General features: G+C 43.6%; 1 protein-coding gene across 3 annotated transcripts in view; it reads left to right on the forward strand.

Moving 5' to 3' along the window:
* The window catches only part of MTMR12 (myotubularin related protein 12), a 66,149-nt gene that overhangs the window by 6,489 nt on the left and 37,969 nt on the right, over window positions 1–21,691 (forward strand). For 2 of the 3 annotated variants that reach the window (XM_030331844.1, XM_030331826.1), the window contains exons 2-3: window positions 18,716–18,776; window positions 21,377–21,519. In XM_030331844.1, the coding sequence (XP_030187704.1) occupies window positions 18,716–18,776; window positions 21,377–21,519 (204 nt within the window). Of the gene's footprint in view, window positions 1–15,161; window positions 15,473–18,715; window positions 18,777–21,376; window positions 21,520–21,691 lie in introns of those variants that run through there. The other variant, XM_030331836.2, reaches the window with a different exon arrangement.

Genomic DNA, 21,691 nt, shown 5'->3' on the forward strand with positions numbered 1-21,691 from the left:
TTCCAGTTGTTAGTATGTTCTTGCTTTGTTCCCAGTCATAATATATGTAAAAATGTATAACCTGCATGTGGTTGTCATGTTTGAAGATGGTACTGCTGATCTGTGACAGGAGAGTGTGCACTTTGAGTTGTTTTACCAGCAGGAAACTACCCTTAGTTTCCCATGAGTTATGCTTGTGGCTTCTGATGTGTTTTGGGGAGACAACAAGAAGATCGGCGGGTTTGCAGTTTAATGAATCATTTAAAATAAACTGCTTGAGAGAGGTTGGGAGGTAGGATAGAGCTGGAATAATTCTTTTTAAAAATTTTGTATGGAATAATTTTTAAAAAAATTTTTTAAAGTTTATTATTTATTTTAATGTTTATTTTTGAGAGAGAGAGAGAGACTCTGAGTACATGTGGGGGAAGGACAGAGATGGGGAGGACAGAGGATTAGAAGTAGGTTCCATGCTAACAGCAGAGAGCCCTATATGGAGCTCAAACTCGGGAACCTTGAGATCATGACCTGAGCTGAGTCGGACACTTAACCAACTGTGCCACCGAGGCGCCCCAAGTTTGTTTGTTTATTTTGAAAGAGAGAGCACAAGTGGGGTGGGACAGAGAGAGAGGGAGAAAGAATTCCAAGCAGGGTCCATGCTGTTAGTGCAGTGAGCTCAGGAGCCATGAGATCATGACCCCAGCCAAGGTCAAGAGTCAGATGCTTAACCAACTGAGCCCTCCAGACGCCCGGAGCTGAAATAATTCTTACAACCTCTAATCTTTTGTTGTTTTGGGAGGATGAAGAGGGGAGGTACAAATGGAGCAGAGTGAAGCTGCTCAAGAGCTGGAAGGGCCACAGGGCCACTTCTGTCCTCAGTCTCCTCTGCATGCCTCCAGGGTCACAACTCTAAGGAGGGCAGACAACCGCTTATTTTGGCTGTGAGTGAGGCCATCCTCTAAGCCTTGGTTGTATGTCTACCTGGAAGATGGAAATCATAATAATAATAATCTCTGATAGGTATATGTGAACATTTATGAATATTAAGTGTGATTATGCAAGTCCTTAGAGTACTTGGCACATGGTTAGCCTTTAGTAGATGTGGGCTGTTGTTGCTGTCACTAAGTTGTTGGTCAGGACCATTTGGATGGTTTCAGAAAGTGCTTAATCATTAATCTTAGAATACAGAAATCTTTCCCAGCTAAGGTATTAATGAAAGTGGAGTATTTAGTTGTTGTGGTTGTTGCCATGGTATCATGCCCAGAAAATTCACTGTGTGGTAACTCTTTCTTAGAGTGTTTTTCACTATCTCTGAAAGTTTCTTTTCCTCTTTTCTTTGTTCCTTTATATATTTGAGAATGATTTAATTATATTTAAAATTCCAACCTAATGAGAACACTTACTAGTTGACTTTTTTCATTATTAACATTTGGCCTTTGACATTTTGCTAGTTTTGTGCTGGAGATGTATTTTTCCCTCTTCCCTCATTTCTTTTTTTTTTTTTTCTTTTTTCTTTTCTTTTCTTTTCTTTGCTTTTTTTTATTTTTCTTTTTCTTTAATCTCTGCCTCCAACATGAGGCTTGAACTCACAACCCTGAGATCAGGAGTCGCATGCTCTATTGACTGAGCCAGCCAGGTGCCCCCATTGTCCTTCATTTCTAATGACTCTATCGTAGGCCAAATTTTGTCCATGTATCACATCTGTTCAATGGTTTACTTAAGATATGAGTAAGTAAAATCAGATTACCCCTGGAAGTAATAACTTTATTTAAAAGGCAGTTGCAAGCCTGTGCTGTTTTGCTTTCATGGGTAAATACTTTTCCTAAAATAGTATAATCATCACTTTTACCTCCTGTGCCCCTGTCCTTCATTATTCCCTATAGACTTCAGTGGGGGAAGCCCTTCAGAGGTGGCATCTAAGCCCTCAGTCATTTGCTTTTGGGAAAGGGAAGGGTTGCAGCCACAAGAAAAGCAGGGCTTGTGAATGGAAGTCCTGGACACCTTGGTGAAATATTTTGAAGTCTGCCTTTCCTTTTTATAATTTAATTTTATTTTTTTTAAGATTTTATTTTTAAGTAATCTCCACACCCCAAATGGGGCTCAAACTCACAACCCTGAGACCAAGAGTCACATGCTGTTCCAACTGAGCCAGCCAGACACCTGTCTACCCTTCCCTTATGACAGATTGCCAACCCCTGTTTGAGACAGTGGTCCTGAGCTGCTGGGTGTGTTGCTTTTCTTGCTAAGAGAGTTTTAAAATTCCCAAGAATACCTTGAAGGCAATGAGCCCAGATTTTTGGATAAAAAATCTCACTGTGTTCTTACCTTTTCTCTAGACATACAATCGAATTCCTGTTTTGCTTTAATCCCTTGAGATCCACTTCCCAGTGTGGTTTCACCTTTCAGATTTTTTTTCCTCAACTGTAACATTGAATGACCATCTTCCCTGCAGGCTGACTTTGAATGTGATAAGAAATAACCACGTGTACATGACATGACTATTAGGATGCTATTATTTAAAAAAAATTTTTTTTTTTTTTTTTTTGCTTATTTTTGAGAGAGAGAGAGAGAGAGACAGAGTGTGAGCAAGGAAGGGACAGAGCGAGAGGGAGACACAGAATCTGAAGCAGGCTCCAGGCTCTGAGCTGTCAGCACAGAGCCTGACACGGGACTCGAGCTCACGAACTGTGAGATCATGACCTGAGCTGAAGTCAGATGCTTACCCGACTGAGCCATTCAGGCACGCCTAGCTGCTGTTATTATTGATAGTCACTTGAATTGGGAGAATTATCGATCGTGTACCTCCCATTTGCACCGTGTTAGAATTAGGAATGCATAAAAACAGTCTGTGCTTTCAGGGGGTTCACATTCTGTTAGAGAGACAGCAAGTCAACAGATGGCTCTAATGCACAGAAGTAGGTGCTGCCTGTTCATGAAGGAGGCGTGCACAGAATGCTTTTGGAGCACAGAAGGCTGCGGCAGCATTCGGCCTCATGTGAAGGCAGCGTAGGACTTGGTAAGGGCAGTGTGAGGGTGGGTGCTGGTGTGGGGAGGAGGGGGATGATGTAGTGGGCAGGCAACAGGGACAGCTCGAAAGGCTCATGGGCATGTTGGGCCCAGGTGGTCGAAGCATCTGTCTCATACCTTATGTAAGGCGTGGTGGGGGGTGAAGTGGGCTAAATCCTGAAAAGTAGAATCCGAGGGGTGCTGCTAGGACACGCAGGCTTGTTATTCTGCTTTCTGCAAATACTGCTTTACCATGAAGTCAGTCTGGCCCTTTGTGAGCCTGTAGGCACCTTCTCGTTTGCTCCTGGTTCCTCTTGGTCCAAGACCACGGAAAAGCTCCTATTCCAAGGCTTTTAGCTCCTTGCCAGCTATTCAGCTGACCTAGTATTTGTGTAGCAGTCCTGGGAGTGGGGCAGGAGGTTGGTGCACAGAAGGCAATGCCATGTGTGTTTGCAGCTGTTGTTAGTCACGTCAGTTAGCTTCGACTCTGAGATTCTGACAGCCCTGTAACTGCCACCTGCTACTTTTCTCCAGCACTTGTATACATTCCAGTGCTACCCTCTTTAACTTTTAGTGTAATGTGGTTAAGAGCACAGCTTTGGAATTAGAGCTCTGCTACTTGCCTTGTGGATTTGGTCTGGGTAATTTAACTTCTCTGAGCCTCGGTTTCCTGACTTCTGAAATGGGAATAAAAACAGTTGTGTCTAGCTCATAAGATTGTTAGTCTTAAGTGAGGCAGTCCATCGAAGTTAACACAGTACCCAAAGTGCAGCAAACCCTTATTAAATGTTAATTGTTGTAGTAGCTATTACCTTTTACCCCAGAAGCTGCAGGGGTGTGTGTGTGTATGTGTGTGTGTGTGTGCACACACGTGCGCATGTGTTCATTCTTTGGGCCATAAGTGCAGGTCCCGATAGTGGCGACATTTCTTATGTTCCCTTCTAGCGTTGTTCTTCCCTTGCACTCTCAGAGGCTGGTCACCAGAGTGGGGGGTGCTGTCCCTTTTGCAGGTGCCCACAAAGGACGCCTTTCCTCTCCATCCAGAGGGCTTCCCTTCCTTCATAGCTTTCTTTTTCAGTAAGCTCTTTCATGGATTCCTTCTCTGTCCTTCTGTCACAGTGTTTTTCCTTGTCTTGAAGGCATGCAGGAGGACCTGAGGTTTGGGCAGTGTTTCATGTCCTGGGCCTTCTGTCCGATCCAGCGTGGCTATCTTCCTTTTAAATTAGCCTGCCAGTGGCCCCTTCTCTCCCCAGCCAGCCAGTTATACTCCTGGCCATCACAGTTTCCAGGGTTCCCTTGGGGGGTGCCCTCTTTGCTGGTTTGTCTTCACTTCCATTCATTCCTCCCTCCTTGCTGTGTTTGGAACCACAGACCATAGATGCTTACCTGGTCTCTCCCTCTACCTGAGTCACCCTGCACGGCACAGCCAGGTTCCTGCTGGGTGCAGCCTGCGTGTGTCATTTTCCCATTTAAGAGTCCTCCTGTGTGCCTGCCGCTTTCCCAAATCTTAACACCCTTTCCAGACTCACTGCAGATTCCTGCCTTCTTCTGGTTTGTTGAGAGAGTGTTAGTTTGCATTTGGGAGGCCAGGACTCTGTTCATTTTTTTCTGTGTGATTTTGAGGGAGCCCCCTTGACCTCTTTGGCTGTCATTTCCTGATTCATAGGGTTGGCCTAGGCAAGTGCTTTTCAACCTATTTTGCCCAAGGAAATTAAAAAAAATTTTTTTTTAAGTTATTTGAGAGAGAGAGTGCGTGAGCAGGGGAGGAGCAGAGAGAGAGGGGGAGAGAATCTGAAGCAAGCTTTACGCTGTCAGCATGGAGCCCGATGTGGGGCTCAAACTCACAAACTGTGAGATCATGACCTGAGCTGAAACCAATAGTTGGATGCTTAACTGACTGAGCCACCCAGGTGCCCCTCCCCCCCTTATTTTTTTTTTTAAACAGCATGGTTCTTTGGGGGAGCTTTTTCAAAATAAATACACTGTACCAAGTCCTGGTTTAGAGATTTGAATGTGCTTTAGGGTCAGGGAAGGGTGTGTGGGGGGGGAGGGGCACCTGCTGTAAGTATCCACATTTTTTTTTTCTGTTAATTATTATTTTTTCCTTCATCCCCTATTGAGAACTGCTATTTCAAATGAAGTCATAGGGGAAACCCAAATAGAGAAAAGTGAGCGAGGAGTGTAGTGGGAAAGGCTGCTGGCCAGGGAACACTGAAGGCCAGAGCCACTTCAGCCTCTCTGTGTTCGCCAGTCTTTCCTAATTGGCATTCTCCCTTTCTTTTTGCCCATGGTACAGACCGTCTGTAGCTCTGGGTTCTTTGTTGCTACAGTCGAGCATTTATTTTCTACTCCTTGTGTGTCATTGCTTTGTGTCTGCAGATCTTTCTCCAACAGAGCTGTAAGCTCTTTGGCCTGCAGTGCCACAGAGTGTGGCCTCCTGGAGGTCACGTGGCTTCAGAGAGGACTGTGGCCATCCCAAGAGGGGGCCTCAGGGGAGCTGGTGGGAGCATCGTTCTGAGCCTCTTTTTTATTTCTCCGGGAGAGTGATTGGGGTGGTGAGGTGAGAACTGTGGTAGGCCGTTAGTGTGGTTCCTGACTCTGTTCTTGGTCTCTGTACCCCAACAGTCATCTGTTAGAGTGATTGTTGTCAAGAAGCATGAATGAGTAATGCTTTTACTGTCATTCAATAAGTGATGAGCTGTCAAACCAGAGTGAGGGACTTAACTTGGGTCTTAGCGAGCAGTTACTTTTCTTCCTTTAAGAAAAAAAATCCGAGATAAGGGGAAAAAGCAGTCTAAACGTGAATGCAAGGATTTAGAATGGGCACATGAGTAAGTATTGCTTAGCTGTTAGGGTAATGCACTGTTACAGGTTGTCTCCTGTTTCCCTGTCCTGAACACTTGTTACAGTTGAAAGGACACTTGATGCTATTATTTTGTAATAGGAAAAAAGTTTAAGATTCGTAGTTACCTAGGGCTCAGAGTAGTGTTAGGGTGGTGTCAGGGAGAATAGGGGGGATGAATGCTAATGGGTACCATGTTTCTTTTAGGTGTGATGAAAATATCCTAAAATTGATTGTTGTGATAGTTGGATAACTGAATATACTAAACACCACTGAATTATGTGCTTTAAGTAGGTGATTTGTATGGTGTATGAATTTGCCTTTTTTTTTTTTTTAAGCAAACTCTGTGCCCAATGTGGGGCTTCAACTCACAACCCCAAGGTCAAGAGTCATATGATCTACCAACCGAGCCAGCCAGACGCCCCTGAATTTGTATCCTAGTACAACTTTTACAAAAACAAAGTAAAAATCAAAAGTACTAAGCCAGGTGTTGGAACTCCTGCGAACAAGTTCTGGCTTCATCACCTGTTTAGCTGTATGAGTCCAGACACACGATTTAACCTCTTGGAGCTTCATTGGCCTTATCTGTAAAGCAGGGATGAGAATACCTTACAGGATCATTATCAAGATAATGACATGGGACATGTGGAAGTGGACGTAGTGAAACCTCCAGCAAATTATATATTTCTGTGTTTAAGTTAGACACATATTTTTGTGTATAATAGATGCTTAGTCTGAAATGTTATTGAAAGTTCCCAACAACCCTATGAAATGAACACTTATTAAAGGCTGAGACCTGATCTGCATGGTGAGTAAATAGCAGAGTCCTTAAAGACCAGATACCTGAACCGGCTTAGTCTGTGGTCTGTTACTTTGAGCCCAGACAGAGATTGTCAGTTCACCTCTTACTGCATGTCTGCTTTCCTGGCTTCAGATACTGTTTTCTTGTCAGAGTAATTGTTGCTTGTATGCCAGAGAGTGTATAGAGGGTATAGAGTGGAGCTGTGGTTAGCAGAGCTGTTACCTGGGCATGCTTTCAGAGGGGACTGAGCCTGCTAGCAGGCTGGCTCTAAAGCAAGTGAAGCCCTCTGGCCAGGAGCAGGGAACTAGCAGTCTGGGAACCAGCTCCAGGAACAAATCCTGCCTAGATTTCCAGCTCCCTAGAATTGGACAGTAGGTACATTCATTTAGCTTCTAGGCTGTATCTTCAGTGATAGAGCTTCATATTTAAAGTCTGGCTTTGCATGTGCCCCTGTCCTATTGATGGGACTAGAATGTGTTTCAGAAAGAAGTGTGACAAAAGTTGGTAAGACTTGGCACTAATCATATACTTTAGTACTGATCATACTTAGGTAGTAATTTAAAAAAATCTGTCAAGAACTATGCTTAGGATAGTTAAAGAATATTACCAGGAAGAAGAATTACTTGTCTCTTTATATGTTTCTGTTTATGCATTCTTTTAGTAGACTTTTCTTGACAATTTACTATCTGAGGCTAGAAAATACATACAGGTACAGCCTCCTCCCCCATTTTGTGTCATCGGTTGGGGAGGCTGACAAGGTAAGAGATTGTTGCAATACAGGAGGGAGGGGCGATCGGAGAGATCTTGGCAGGGGTCTTGAATTGTGTGGACGGTTGAATTGACTGATGGGCCCAGTGGCTTCACTGGGAGCTAGATGGTGACAGTGTGGCTGTGGTCACGGGAGCATGCAAAGTGAGAGGTGATGGTGGCTGAAAGTAAAAGCAGCAAAGGGATGGACCGATGTGGATGGATTCTGGAGCTATTAATAAAGCAGAGCAGACAGGTCATGAGGGGCAGGGAGTAGTAAAGAATGACTGCTGGGTCAAGGGAGGTGGGGGGGGGATCGGTTAAATAGGTGGTGAGGATAAAGGAGTGCATTTGTTGTGATGAACACTGGGTAATGTGTGGAAGTGTTGAGTCACTACATTGTATACCTGAAACTAATACTACACTATATGCTAACTAACCGGAATTTAAATGAAAACTTTAAAAAAAGAGGGACATCTGGGTGGCTCAGTCAGGTAAGTGTCCAGCTCTTGATTTTGGCTCAGGTCATGATCTCATGGTTTGTGAGATTGAGCTCCGTGTCTGCACTGATAGTGTGGAGCCTGCTTGGGATTGTCTCTCTCCCTCTCTCTTTATGCCCCTCCCCCGAATAAATAAAAATAAATAAAAATGAAAAATAAAATAAATAAATATATTAAATATATTTATATATATATAAATAAATAAGTAAAATATACATAAAAATAACTTTTTAATGGTTTACTTATTTTTGAGAGAGTGCGCACATGCGTGCGAGCTGGGGAGGGGCAGAGAGAGAGGGAGACACAGAATCTGAAGTAGAATCCAGGCTCTGAGCTGTCAGCACAGAGCCTGATGTGGGGCTTGAACCCACGTACGGTGAGATTGTGACCTGAGCCCAAGTAGGACACTTAGCCAACTGAGCCACCCAGGTGCCCCAGTAAATAAACATTTTAAAAAAATTAAAAAAAAAAAAAAGAGAAATGAATGACTTTTGGGTGTCTGTTGATGGGACCGATCATTGAGTCAGAGCCCAGAGGAGGATGAACAGGTTTGGTGGTGGGCAGCAGAGTGATGAGCTGGTTTTAAAATGTGAATTTGGAGGATGTTAGGAACATTCCAGTGCAGGTGGGCAGGAGGCTGTTCAGGTGTCTAGGCCTGGAGCTTTTGAATAGAGATCTGGAGTGAAGAGCCCTTTGGGGGTCATCCGCTATATTGCTGGAAGTGACGTGAGTGGGAGAGCTTGTGCAGGCAACACCGGTCTTGTGAAGAGGGAGGAGGACCCCGCCTGGAAAGGAGCCTTGCAGAGGGGCAGCCAGAGAGTGGTGGTTTGGCCTGGAACTAATTTCTGCTTATTTTCAGGTCTCAGTATAAATGACACTTCCTGAGGGGAGCAATCTTCTCTAACCCTGTGTGAGTGCGGTTTGGTGTTCCTGCTGTGTTCCCATCATGGCCTGTCCGTCCCCGAGAGCAGCACTTCGCACACATCTTTGTTACGCATGTACTGTGGTCGACTCCTGTGTGCTCTGGGTGGGGAGGCAGAGGCAGTGTGTTCTGTTCTCTCCTGGGTTTGCTGTGCTGGAGTACAGCAGGTACGCGAGAAGTGATAGTTCATCGGTGAAAGAGGGTGCGAAAAGGCAGGGGTAAGACGGTGCCCTGGAGAAGGATGTGGCCAGCAGGCAGAGGCAGGTTATATTATAGTGAAGAATATGATTCTGATCAGGTAAACTGAGGCTCAAGTCTCACTTCACTTAACCTAGGTCAGCCTTGTTTTCCTCATCAGTAAAATGGGAATGGTAATGGCTGTTAACAGAGTTGTGAGGATTACATGAGATGATGCAGTCTTGATATATAATCTTTTGTAGGCTTCTAGTATTTATTTCATTGTTCACCCACTGTTCCAATTATGACTTTTTATTTGTCTGGATTTAGTGAGAGCAGAAGTCAATTCTTATTTATCTTTTTATTCTCAGCATTAGGTATTTAGGATGTTCGGGAGCTGTTTGTTGAAATGAATTGGTATGTATTAGAGATGGGTCACCCCGCAGCTCTGAGTAACCAGACATTCAGCTTTAGTGTTGACTCACTAGATTCGCTCCTTGGGCTCATCGGAGCCCTGTGCTTTGGGCCACTCCTTCTCAGAAACAGAGTTCTGAGAAGAGATGCCATTGACAACGTTTTAGTGCCAGGCCACGTGGATGATCCAGGTTCCGGTAGGTGTGTCTTCTTTGGGCCATCAGCTTGCGGAAGAATGGGTGGCAGTTGTCACAGATTGCCAGGAGAGGAGCGCTTCTGGCTCAGCGTGGGGTGGGCTTTTTAGATGATGTGGGGGCACTGGCAGGTCCTAGGGGTGGGTGGTACTCCTGCGGCTCCTTTTGATCTCTGGGGTAAACCGTGCGGAAACAGGAAGACTTGTTATTCATGCCCTTGTTCTCTTTTTAAATTAAAACAAACAGTAGCCAAAACATTGGGGTAAATGTTGAAATAAGGAATTAGTGACTACAAACCCCAACTCCCATCCTACCACTGTGGTAGAACTGTTCCCCATTTATGTTCAGCCACTGTTGTGACTGAACTCAGGCCACTGGGATACCCTAGTTTGGAAACTGTGGGCATGCTGTGACTGCTGACAGCAGTCTTTGCCATTCTTTTGCACCGTAATGGCACAAAATGTCCACACTCAGATGGAGTCGCAAGAGGTGCCACACAAATCATTTGGTCCATTTGTAACTGCTACGTTTGTTGAAAATTTGCATCATTTTCTTTTTTTTTAATGTTTGTTTATTTTTTTTTATTTTAAAAAAAATTTTTTTTTCAACGTTTATTTATTTTTGGGACAGCGAGAGACAGAGCATGAATGGGGGAGGGGCAGAGAGAGAGGGAGACACAGAATCGGAAACAGGCTCCAGGCTCTGAGCCATCAGCCCAGAGCCCGACGCGGGGCTCGAACTCACGGACCGCGAGATCGTGACCTGGCTGAAGTCGGACGCTTAACCGACTGCGCCACCCAGGCGCCCCTAATGTTTGTTTATTTTTGAGGGAGAGAGCATGAGCAGGGGAAGGGAAGAGAGAGAGGGGGACAGAGGATCTGAAGCGGGCCCTGCACTGTCAGCAGAGGGCCCAGTGTGGGACTCCAGCTCGTGAACCGTGAGATCATGACCTGGGCAGGAAGTCGGATGCTCAACCTACTGAGCCACCCAGGTGCCCTGAAAATTTGCATCATTTTCAAATGAGTTGGTTTTCAGGAGTCTTGCAGAGTTCAAGAAAAGTCTGTCAGTGTAACTAGGAGAACCAATTCTCCTTAATTATTAAAGAACCATACTTTTCTACCTTTTTTTCCTACCCATTGAACCAAGATACTTAATTGGGGTCAGCTAGGACTTTTATCCCATGATTCATAGCTTTGGAAGTACGATTGTCACTGTTTGCTCTTAGGCAGCTGGGCAGGGAGTGTCAAGAGTTGAAGGATGGTGGGATAGAAGTAGTAAAGGGTTAAAATGGAGTCCAGGCCCCTCTCTGAAACCAGATGGCGATGTAAGTAAGCACACAGGCAGCTGTCACTAGAGGCTCGTTGGATTGGCTGTTGGATCCTGGGATGACGCCAGCCCCATCCACGGCTGTCATGCTCCTACAGTTCTTACTGGACAGGCTTCACAATTTCTGGTCTTTCTGGATGAATACCACATGCATGACTGTGTTCAGTGGAACACACTCTTTTCTCCAGCACTTTACCATATGATTAGAGCATTTAGTGATGCCATCTGTAGTAATGGCTCAAGCCTAGATATCATATCTTAAGCCATATGTTTCTCTGGTCCCTGCTCAAGTGGTTTTAAAACCTCTTTAAAACATCTCACTACTTAGTCATTGCTCATGAAATTAGCAAAATCTTTTGAACACATACCATGTGCAGGGCCTGTATTGGATTCTGGGGATACATGGTGAGCATAAAAACAGATAAGGACTTACCCTCAGAGTTTAGATTGTTGGGGAGACAGACTTAAATACATAGAACAAATGTGAAATTGCAACTGTGACAAGGGCTAGGAGGGAGAGAGATACATAGGGCTGTGAGAACCTGGTAATAGAAATGGCCCTTGTCATGAGATCTGATGGATACACAAACTTCATAGGGCGGAGAAGTAGAGGAGAAGCATTTTATAGAAGGAGCATCCTGTGGAAACAACTCAGGATGAGAATGAGCATGGCAGGTATGGGAGGTTGAAAGGCCAGTGTGGCCAATGTGCAGACTGAGGAAGAGGATGGTAGGAAACCAGATTGGACAGGTAGGGAGGGGCCAGGCTGCACAGGCCCATATCAAGACATTGTCTTCATCCTGCCAATAATGCAAAGCAGACTGTGTGCTGAAAGTAACACTGCTGCTTTAGGGTGGAGAATGGATCAGAAAAGTGGACAGATGTGGGTAGACCAGCTGCAAAGCGTGTGGTCAAAATGGGTGGTGGTAGCTTGAATTAGGTGATGCTGGTGGAGATAAGAGAGGAACATGAATTCTAGAAACATTTTTAACAGGTAATACTGATGGAATTTGGTGATAGATTGGATATTGAGGGTGATGGAGAAGGAGGTGTAAAGGGGGACTCTTAGGTTGACCTCTAGATTACATGCTCTTGAAGGGAAGCACAGAATTGTCCAGGCAGTATACAGCAGTATTAATTGTGGTTGGAGTGTCATGAATCAGAAGATTCCCATTGAACCCTGGAGGGTTTGTCGGGGTGATAGAGGCTTCAGCCTTAGCAGACCCAGTGGAGTAAGTTACAAGAGGTAACTCAGCTGGGGTTGAAGAAGCCCTAGAGTTCTTTCCCATGCAGCCAGCCATTACTCCTGTGGGGCACATGTTTTTTGGTGTTTGTTTTTTCCCTTCAGCATCCTTCTGCCTCTCTACAGCACTCTCTCAGGTTTTCCTTGGGAACTCTGTATGAATCTTGATTTAATTTGGTTTCAGGTGGGTCTGGCAGATACATTCACTGATTATTTTGTCCTGGTTTTCCTTCATTCCGTGTAAGGGGCGGCATGTCCTATAAGGACACAGACTGGGCCAGCTACTGGGTTTGACTTCCACCTCCACATGTACTAGTTGGGTGTCTTCATCTACAAAATGGAGATAATAGTGGCTATAATAACACCACTTGAAGGGCTTGTTATGAGGATTACACGAGTTAATAAGTATAAAACCCTTTAACAATGCCTGATGCATACAACCCAAGAAATATTTGTCATTATTCACCTCTCAGGGCTGGTCTTTGAAGTATCCACTTTGGCATTTGCAGATTGGACATTTATGATTTCTCTCTCTTTTTTAATGTTTATTATTTATTTTTGAGAGAGAGAGAGAGAGAGAGAGAGAGAGAGAGAGAGAGAATGAATATGACTGGGGGAGAGGCAGAGAGAGGGAGACACAGAATCCAAAGCAGGCTCCAGGCTCTGAACTGTCAGCACAGAGCCCGACGTGAGGCTTGAACCCACAAACAGCAAGATTATGACCTAAGCTGAAGTTGGACGCTCAACTGAGCCACCCAGGTGCCCCTATGATTTCTACAGTCCACAAGTGACCCCTGAGTCATGATGTGTAGTAATTTGTAATGTTGAGAGGGAAGAAATTGTAGTTACTTACCCAGTTCTAAAGATCAAGTTGGACAGCCTTTAATCACTCATCTAATAAATTCTCCCATGAAGACAACACCTTATACACACTCAGGGTGCAGCATGAGCAGGAGTAGGATGTACATGTGGGAATTTCATCCTGTCCTATAACCACCCCACTTTAAGATCCATATACAGACATGGGTGCTCCTTGTACCCTTGTTGATAACTGCTTCTCCTCTCTTCCATTCGACTGTGTTCATTCTCCCAGAATCAACAAGCAATGGATGTTATCACTCTTTTCTCTTTCTCAAAAACATTGAGATAGAATCTCCATATTTGTCAGTCTTTTTCTGTGGAGTTCAGAAAACTATTGTAAAATACAGGAGTGAAGGAACTATAGGATGTAGCCAATGAGAATCCATTCTGTCTTTCCTGATGCCTCCCTACTACCCAAAGAGATAGGTTCCCAAATTAAAAGAAAAATTCAATTTTTTGAAAGGAGGTTTTTTTTTTAAACGATTATTATTTTTTTAGTAATTTGCACACTGAACCTGGGGTTTGAACCCACAATCCCAAGATCAGAAGTCACATGCTTTTTGGACTCTGCCAGCCAGGCACCCTGGGAGGGTTTTGTTTTTGTTTTTGTTTGTTTTGTTTTGTTTTTTTCTGATTCTCTTTGCATACCCTGATTTTTTTGAGTCCTCTAGGCTATTTCTCCGTGTGTGTGTTTTGATTTGGGAATGGGTATTTGATGGTAGTGATTTTGGTACTTATTTTTTCCTGAATTATTTGTAAGAATTGGATAGTGTATATTTATAATTATTTTGAAGTATGAACCAAAGAAGGATTAGATATTAGTGATGTTTGTCTACAGTGTGCCTCCTTAAATTCCACTGCTCAAGTGTTTCTATAGGTTTTTTTATTCTCAAGTTCAGCAGTTTAGTCTACTTTCAATAGAATCAGCAGTCGAGAAGGTTTTACTTTTTGTACAGTATGCCTGAGCAGTCCATTCCTTGGATGTGGTATTCTTTTAAGGAAGCCATTAGTTTTCTCTTTTGGGCTTGTAATGGGTTCAAAGTACTTCATATTGCAGAAGATAAGACACAAAATGACCAGACCTAAGTCATTATGGGCTTTTATTTTTTATTTTATTTATTTATTTTTGAGAGAGAGAGAAAGTGTGAGTCGAGGACAGGCAGAGAGAGAGAGAGAGAGAGAGAGAGAGAGAGAGAGAGAGAGAATCCCAAGCAGATTCTACACTGTCAGCAGAGCCCAGTGGGGCTCGAACCCATAAACCGAGAGATCATGACCTGAGCCTAAGTCAGACACTTAATCAGCCGAGCCATCCAGGTGCCCCCGTCTTTGTGGGCTTTTAGAAAACAAATCCTATTAATAGAAAAATGCCATTTCTTTTTCCTTTGCTTCACATATTCCTGTATCCTCTGTCTTACAGAATTAGGACCAACTTGGGTGTTGCTAATTGCAGGAGTTTCTGATCCATAAGAAAAAAGAATTGAGAGGCCTCCTGAGTAGATTCAGTGTAGTTTAATGTAGGAAAAAGGACTGAGAGAGAAGTAGAAATTATTCTTACCTGTGACAGAATCTTGAATAATTGCCCCTCTCATGTAGGATATTTGAATTCTTTGTTTATTCCTTAAAGGAAAGGACGAGAGAACGAAAGAAAAGGAAATCAAGAAGCACAGATACTGCTATGTCCAACAACTACAGCTCTCATTTACTGAACATGTGTGCCAGGTGTTGGTACACATTTTTCTTCAGGCCTCATATTAGGTAGTATTGTTTCCATTTACATTGGAACAAACCAAAACTCAGGTTAAATGTTCTGCCCAAGGTCACGTCTGTAGGTAGCAGAGCAGGGTTTGAAGTGTGGCCACATCTGTATCCTTATTGTAGTGCAGGCACCGAGAGAAGTTTGGAGAAACAAGGGGGAAAACAAAAATTATTCGTACAGTGCTGTATTAATAATACAGCTTTCTGCTGTAAAAAAAGGTAAATTTCATTCCCACCTAATATGTGGGTGCAAATACATTTTCCCCTTCAGATTTTCTATTTTAGCGGAGAAAACAAGTGTATTAAATGTCCATTTTAGAGCATGGAGCGACTTTGAGGAAATAAAATGTCTGTGTTTTGTCTTTTTAGCATTTTGGCGCCAAATGCGATTGAGAGAAATTGTGTTTTGGAACCTTTAGGGATGTTGGCTCTTGGAATTTGCCCTTCTGGCTGGATGAAATTAAGCTGAGAATAACAACTTCAGTTTTTGACTCCAGGCCCTCGCAAACAGTGAAGGGTTGATGTGAAGCATTTTGGTATATATAAGCATTCCGGCCTGATGAGAGCTTGGTTGTGGGATCGCCCTCCACACGCCCCTGTTCTTTTCAAGATCAGCGATCTTCTGGCAGGACCCATTTTCTGCCTTTCCTGAGGTGCCCTGGGTCGATCACACATTTGAGAAGATGGGCACCTTAAATATGAACTTGGTAAGAAACTAGAGAATTTACTTTTTGAGAATTAATGGAATGAAAACAAGCAGGCTGCTTTTCAGCCTCTCAGCAGATTCTCAGGAGTGTTAGCTGACTTTAGCTTTCAGATGCTTTTGTCCTGTATGTCCTGTACGGTGAAGTGCAGTTCTCTTAAGGGAGTTTTTCTAATTTGTCCTAATCAGTTTTGTAATAGGAGACTAGTTTCCTACTGTAGGCAGTGGATATTACAGCTGTTCTCCCTTTTGTAGGAGGAAACTGGAGACCATGTTGGAAGCAGTACTCAGCAGTGAAGAATGTAGGCTCTGGAGCTTGTTGGGGGTTGGGCTGTATCCTTGCTTAGTGACTTCCTATAAAAGGAAATTTCCTGAACCTCTTTAAGCCACAGTTTCGTCTTTAAATGGAGATAATACTAGTGCTCATACCTCTGTATGAGGATTAATGAGATACTAATGAAGAGCACTTACCTGGCATATAATAGAAGCTTAATAAATGTTGGTTATTATCGTTATAGTCAATGTGTGCAGTTGACATAAAATGATTAGCACTTCCATTTCCCCAGGCATTTGATGGGGAGGAGGTGGGTTCACCCCAGGAAGTTGGGGGAGCAGAGAACAGTTGTTTAGGGAAAGTGAGTTTTCGGCAGGACAGAATCCTAAAAGGTGTCTCCTGATTGTTTTGTTTATGGAATGTAAAGAAAGAATTCGACCATTTCAGGAATTGATGTAGGTAGTTTTAAGTAGTGTAAATTCTTTATCATCGGAAGATGCTACTTTTGGAGACAAAACAATAGGGTAGCCCTCTCCAAGCTGGCTGCAGTGTTTGAACTGAATTCCAGGCACTAGTCAAGATGATCACTAGTTTTCTAACAGGTGATTGAATTTAATGAATCATTTTGCTCTGTCCTCAGAGAAAGATGATAGACCTGTCAAAAATAATAGTGCTTTCATTTAGTTCTGTGCCAATAACAGACGATGAACACTCCATGAGAATTTCTAAATTACCAAAACACTCGTAGCATTTACATATGCAATATAGTCCCTCTTGCACAACATAGAGCAATGCATCAGAATCATCTGGGGAGCTTTTTGCACAACCAAAGGCCCAGTTGCATCCCCTGCACTCTGATTTTTTACACTCGTGGTGAGGCCTGAGCACCTAAAGAGGTAACAAGATCCACAGGTGATGGAACACTCCCCACATCTAAGAAGCACTGCCTCAGAAGGACTTGATTTATTAGCATCTTCTGGGATGTAAACTGTGGGCATCTCTAAAATACATCACACTCAGAGTGGTGTATTTTCTGAAACAGCTCTTTCTCTGAAACAGCTCTGACTTTCTTCTTCAGCCTTAAGATAGGCTGTCTTGCTTCTTCCTGCCTCGGCTGTTCCCAAGTTTCTTGTAATGCTTATTTCAACCTGAATTAACAATTTTAGAAAACTCCTACCACCCAGAGCCTTATGCCAAAAAACAAAACAAATTCCAGTTTTCTTTGTTGACAAAGTTGGTTGTGTCTTATAGAATTTTCCACAGTTAAGATTTGACTTGTTGCATCCCCATGGTGTCATTTAACATGTTTCTCCTGTCCCAGTGTTTCTTATAAATTGGTAGATTGACATAGAAAGTCAAGCTGATTGAAGTTAGATATTTTGGCAAGAATACTTAATAGATGGTGTGGTAGATTGCTTTAGGAGACTCACCAGGCCTCTCTTGTTGTTATGTTAACAGCCACTTATGACTGTTGCTTTGTTCCATTAATTCATTAAGGATTGCTAATTATGTTTGAATACCCAATAAACAGTGAACCCAACATGAAGGCATTTGGAGATCTTTTCATTGAGAAACAGTGACATAAAACCTGGCTTTGATTCCTTATCAGAAGTGATTATATCCCATGGCAGTGCCTTGTGGTTTTAGGTTATTTGTTTATTTATTTTATTATTTATTAATAAATAAATAATTGGAGCGCCTGGGTGGCTCAGTCGGTTGAGCATCCGACTTCTGCTTAGGTCACGATCTCGTGGTCTGTGAGTTGAAGCCCCGTGTCGGGCTCTGTGCTGACAGCTCAGAGCCTGGAGTCTGCTTCAGATTCTGTGTCTCCCTCTCTCTCTGCCCATCCCCAGCTTGTGCTGTCTCAAAAATAAATGTTTAAGAAAAGTTTAAAGGGGCACCTGGGTGGCTCAGTCGGTTGAGCGTCCGACTTCGGTTTGGGTCATGATCTCACCTTTCGTAGGTTTGAGTTCCGCATCTGGCTCTGTGCTGACAGTTCAGAGCCTGGAGCCTGCTTCTGATTCTGTGTCTTGCTCTCTCTCTGCCTCTCCCCCACTCATGCTCTGTCTCTCTCTGTCTCGAAAATGAAGATAAACATTAAAAAAATTAAAAAGTTAAAAAAATAATTTATTATTTATAGGTTATTATCAATCTATTTATTTTTTAAGTTTATTCATTTTGAGAGAGAGCATGAGCAGGGGAGGGGTGTGTGTGTGTGTGTGTGTTGTGTGTGTGTGTGTGTGTGTGTGTGTGTAGACGGGGGCGGGTGGGGGGGGCGGGTAGGGAGAGGAAAAGAGAGAGAGAGAGAGACCCAAGCAGGCTCTGCAGGGTCAGTGCAGAGCCTGACAATGGGGCTCAAACTCACAAAACTGCGGGATCATGACAACTGAAATCAAGAGTCAGATGCTTAACCAACTGAGCCACCCAGTTGCCGTGGTTTTAGGTAATTTAGAATGTTCCCATCTGCCTTTACTGGGTCTTGGTATGCTACAGAGTAGATGGATCGAGTACTGACTTGATACATTCATATTTTCCTGTTCTTCAAACCCTATACATATATCTATTATCTCTCAAGAACACACAGTCATCTTTTGTTTTCGATCCTTGATTCTCACTGGAGGAAGAGAGGAGCCATGTTGTGAAATGTCTTCCATTCCCTCTCTGACTCTGTGTTTGAGCTGCCTTACTTTCTGTGTAACAGTTGTTCCTTTAGGTAGGGAGTGCTCATCCCTGCCCCTCCACTGGGGGCAACTAATAGTTGTCAATCCTAAATAGGTTAGTGCACTGGACTAATTTGCTGGAATTTTCTGTCTTTTTGTTAAAAATACATTTTTAAAAAGTAACTAGCTTGTCAAAAAACTCCTGAGGGTATGTGACATTTTAGTGTGTATTCTGAAAACATGGCTTTCTTTATGTTACTCATTTTGAGCCCTTAAACAAAGAAAAATATTACCCTTTGCTCTTCTCTTTTAGGAAATTCACACAAACGAGAAGGAAGTAACAGAGAAGGAAGTCACTCTTCACTTGTTGCCAGGTAACGGTCGTTTAGCATCAGACCTCATGTGCCACTCAAAGCCAGTGATAAATTATGTCATCCCTAGTATTGCTATATATAAACTCCTTTGTTTTCATCCAGAAGGCATATAACAGGAATGAGTTGGACAAAAATATCAAGGTCTTTAGTTCAGTCACTACATATTAGGTCTGAGTATTATAACATCTGCCAAGAATTTTTGTTTCCCCCTCCCCGCAAGTTGATGAAAATCAACCTGGCAAATTCACCTCCTTCACAAGCAAATGAAGCCTTTTTTGCATCACTGTACTTGGACACATCCAGGATTCTGGTCTTCAGTCAGGAAAATTCTGGTCCTCTCCAGAGCCCTACATCCCACTTCCCCATGCAGCTGCCCTAGACTAGCACGGCTGCCCAGGCTCCCCCGGCAGCGTTGGTGGGTGGCCTCACCTGTGGTCTTCTGCATCTGAGCATAAGTGCCAGGCAGGCTGTGGTTTACTAACCTTGGGACTGCCAGGGCTTTGCTCTGAGGTCATCACTGAGGAGTCTGGATTGGTTGGATATTTTTGAGATGGAAGAGAGTGACTCTATACCTTCAGTCAAGCTTTAATCATTTCTGAATTCAGAAACGGAAACTACTTGGTGGTCTGTCCCCTTCCATATGTGGGGCTGTCCTGGGAACTGTGCATTAAGTTCTTCCATTTTCTTTTTTCTAATCCCAGTAGCCTTTTTTTTGTGAGTTTTTGTTTTAAGGTATATTTCCCCCCAAACAGTAGAGGCCTCATTCTGGTACTGTTTACCTTATTCCAGTTTATTGGGAGGATATGATTACACACAAGTTTCTGACTGATCCACCTTATTTGGTAAATATATTGGGGTCCTGAAACTTAAAAAAAAAAATGTCTAAGTTTCAAAGGTTTGTATGTTTTTTTGTTTATTTTTTTTACAATAATAGCCTAAACCTTAATCCATATACCACATTTTCCTTCCTTTTCTTGGGTTATAGATTCTGATATTAACTTTCATTTTTAGCTCAGTGCTACGTGCATTCGCCCATCCCCTGGAGTACCTCAGGTCTCTTCTAGATGCGCAGCCTCCATTTCTTAGACCAGACCATGAGATTTTCCAGCTCCCACCTCCCACGATTCGAGACTTTATCTGCACACACAAGCTGGTGGCTGTGGCACAGCATGTGCCTTGCTGACAGACTAGCACATCGCTGGGTGTTGTGTTAGCTGCTGTGTGCCCATGTCTCGTCTCCAGTGCGCGGCCACTGACTGACACAGCCTGGCTGGTCTCGGGGACACACTTACACTTAAAAGCTGTTTCACACTAGGAGTTGAAAAAGCACAGGAAGCTTTGCTCATATATTTTCCACCTTGAACCAGCTGAGGCGCTTTTTCTGGGACTGTTTTAAACCATAACGAGGCCCCAGCTTCATTGTTTTCTTCAAGCTCTGTGGTCTCAGTAGAGGCCGACCTAGTGACTGAGCCATCTTTTTGTATTTCCTTAGGAATTAACCCCTTGGGAGGTGGAAAAATATACCATAATATGTGTCCCTTGATTGTCTGAGTGTCTGAAAGCCTTCTTTATTTTCATGTTGCAAGTTAGACCAAGTGAATTTTGAGCCAAAAAGTAAATTTAAAGTCATTGAGGAGAATATCCAGAGGGAGATTCTGAGGGTCTGAGATGGTTGTCTGTTGAAGGGGAAGAAAATGTCTTTTCTTTTTTGTTCTAAAATACTTGCACTTGATTTTTTATTTCTTCCATATCCTTCTCCTTTTCCTGCTCTCACCCACATGTCCAGCCCTCATGAACTTCTCTTCCATGGAGCAGAGAATGCTTACCTATCCCTAAATCCTAATCTTTCTGACTGTAAAGAGAAGAACTCTCTATCTGCAGGAAATACAGCTTCTCATGCAGGCGGGGTGCGTGCAGATAGAGCAGGAAAGGCGACACACTGAGAGGAAATACTCTCAACTAAGAAAGAGAGGAAATAATTTTTTTCCCACAAACCTCTGACCTCCCTTTTCCTCCCATCCTTCTCTGTGGAGCCAGAATGAATGTGATCAAGCTGCACCTCTGTGTCTGAGGAAGCCACCTGCGAGCCCTTTGGCCAGGGAGGCACCCGCCATCTTTCAGTGATTGCAGAGTGAGAGATGGCCCACTCTCACCGCAAAGTGGGCTTGAGCTCTACGTTCCAGAGCCTTTCTGATTTCATTCATTTAGGGTCATTTTCATTCATTCATTTTCATTCATTTCTATACCACACCTACCTGCTTGGGCCCAAGTAATAGGAACACTGAGGTCTGCACTTGCAAGTGTAGCTGAGATCATTTCCACCTATTGGACACTTTCCTGGTTCACAGTGAAAAGGTAGAGAAATGCCCTGTGTGAAGGTGTATCAGCCATTTTGCGTTCACTTATGAGTGGTCCCTGCTCTGCTTCATCTCCACACCTAAGGTTTGCCACTCCTGCTGTGCTGGAAAGCGTAGAGTTCTGAAGGGCTGTAGTGTAGAGTGTGTTTGTCTTTCCCGGGAATGGAGCTGGGGAGGCTTTTACTGTTTGCATACTGTATGTTCCCTGAGGACTCTGAGGAGGGCTTGTTTGGTTTCGATCAGGTGAACAGCTCCTTTGTGAAGCCAGCACGGTGCTGAAGTATGTCCAGGAAGATTCCTGTCAGCGTGGGATCTATGGGAAACTTGTCTGCACGGACTTCAAGATTGCTTTCTTGGGCGATGATGACTCTGCATTGGATAATGATGTATGTATGAGCTCCGTTTCGCTCAGTTTGTGGGGAGCAATAAAATTGTGGCCCCATTGTCTTTTTTCCCAGCTCCTCAATTCCTCACCATGCTCGCCACCCTCACAACACACATGAAACACCAACGACAGAGGTCCTCAACACCAGAATGCCGTCTGTCCTTTGGAACCTC

Source organism: Lynx canadensis, chromosome A1 (assembly GCF_007474595.2).
Source record: "Lynx canadensis isolate LIC74 chromosome A1, mLynCan4.pri.v2, whole genome shotgun sequence".
NCBI lineage: Eukaryota > Metazoa > Chordata > Mammalia > Carnivora > Felidae > Lynx > Lynx canadensis.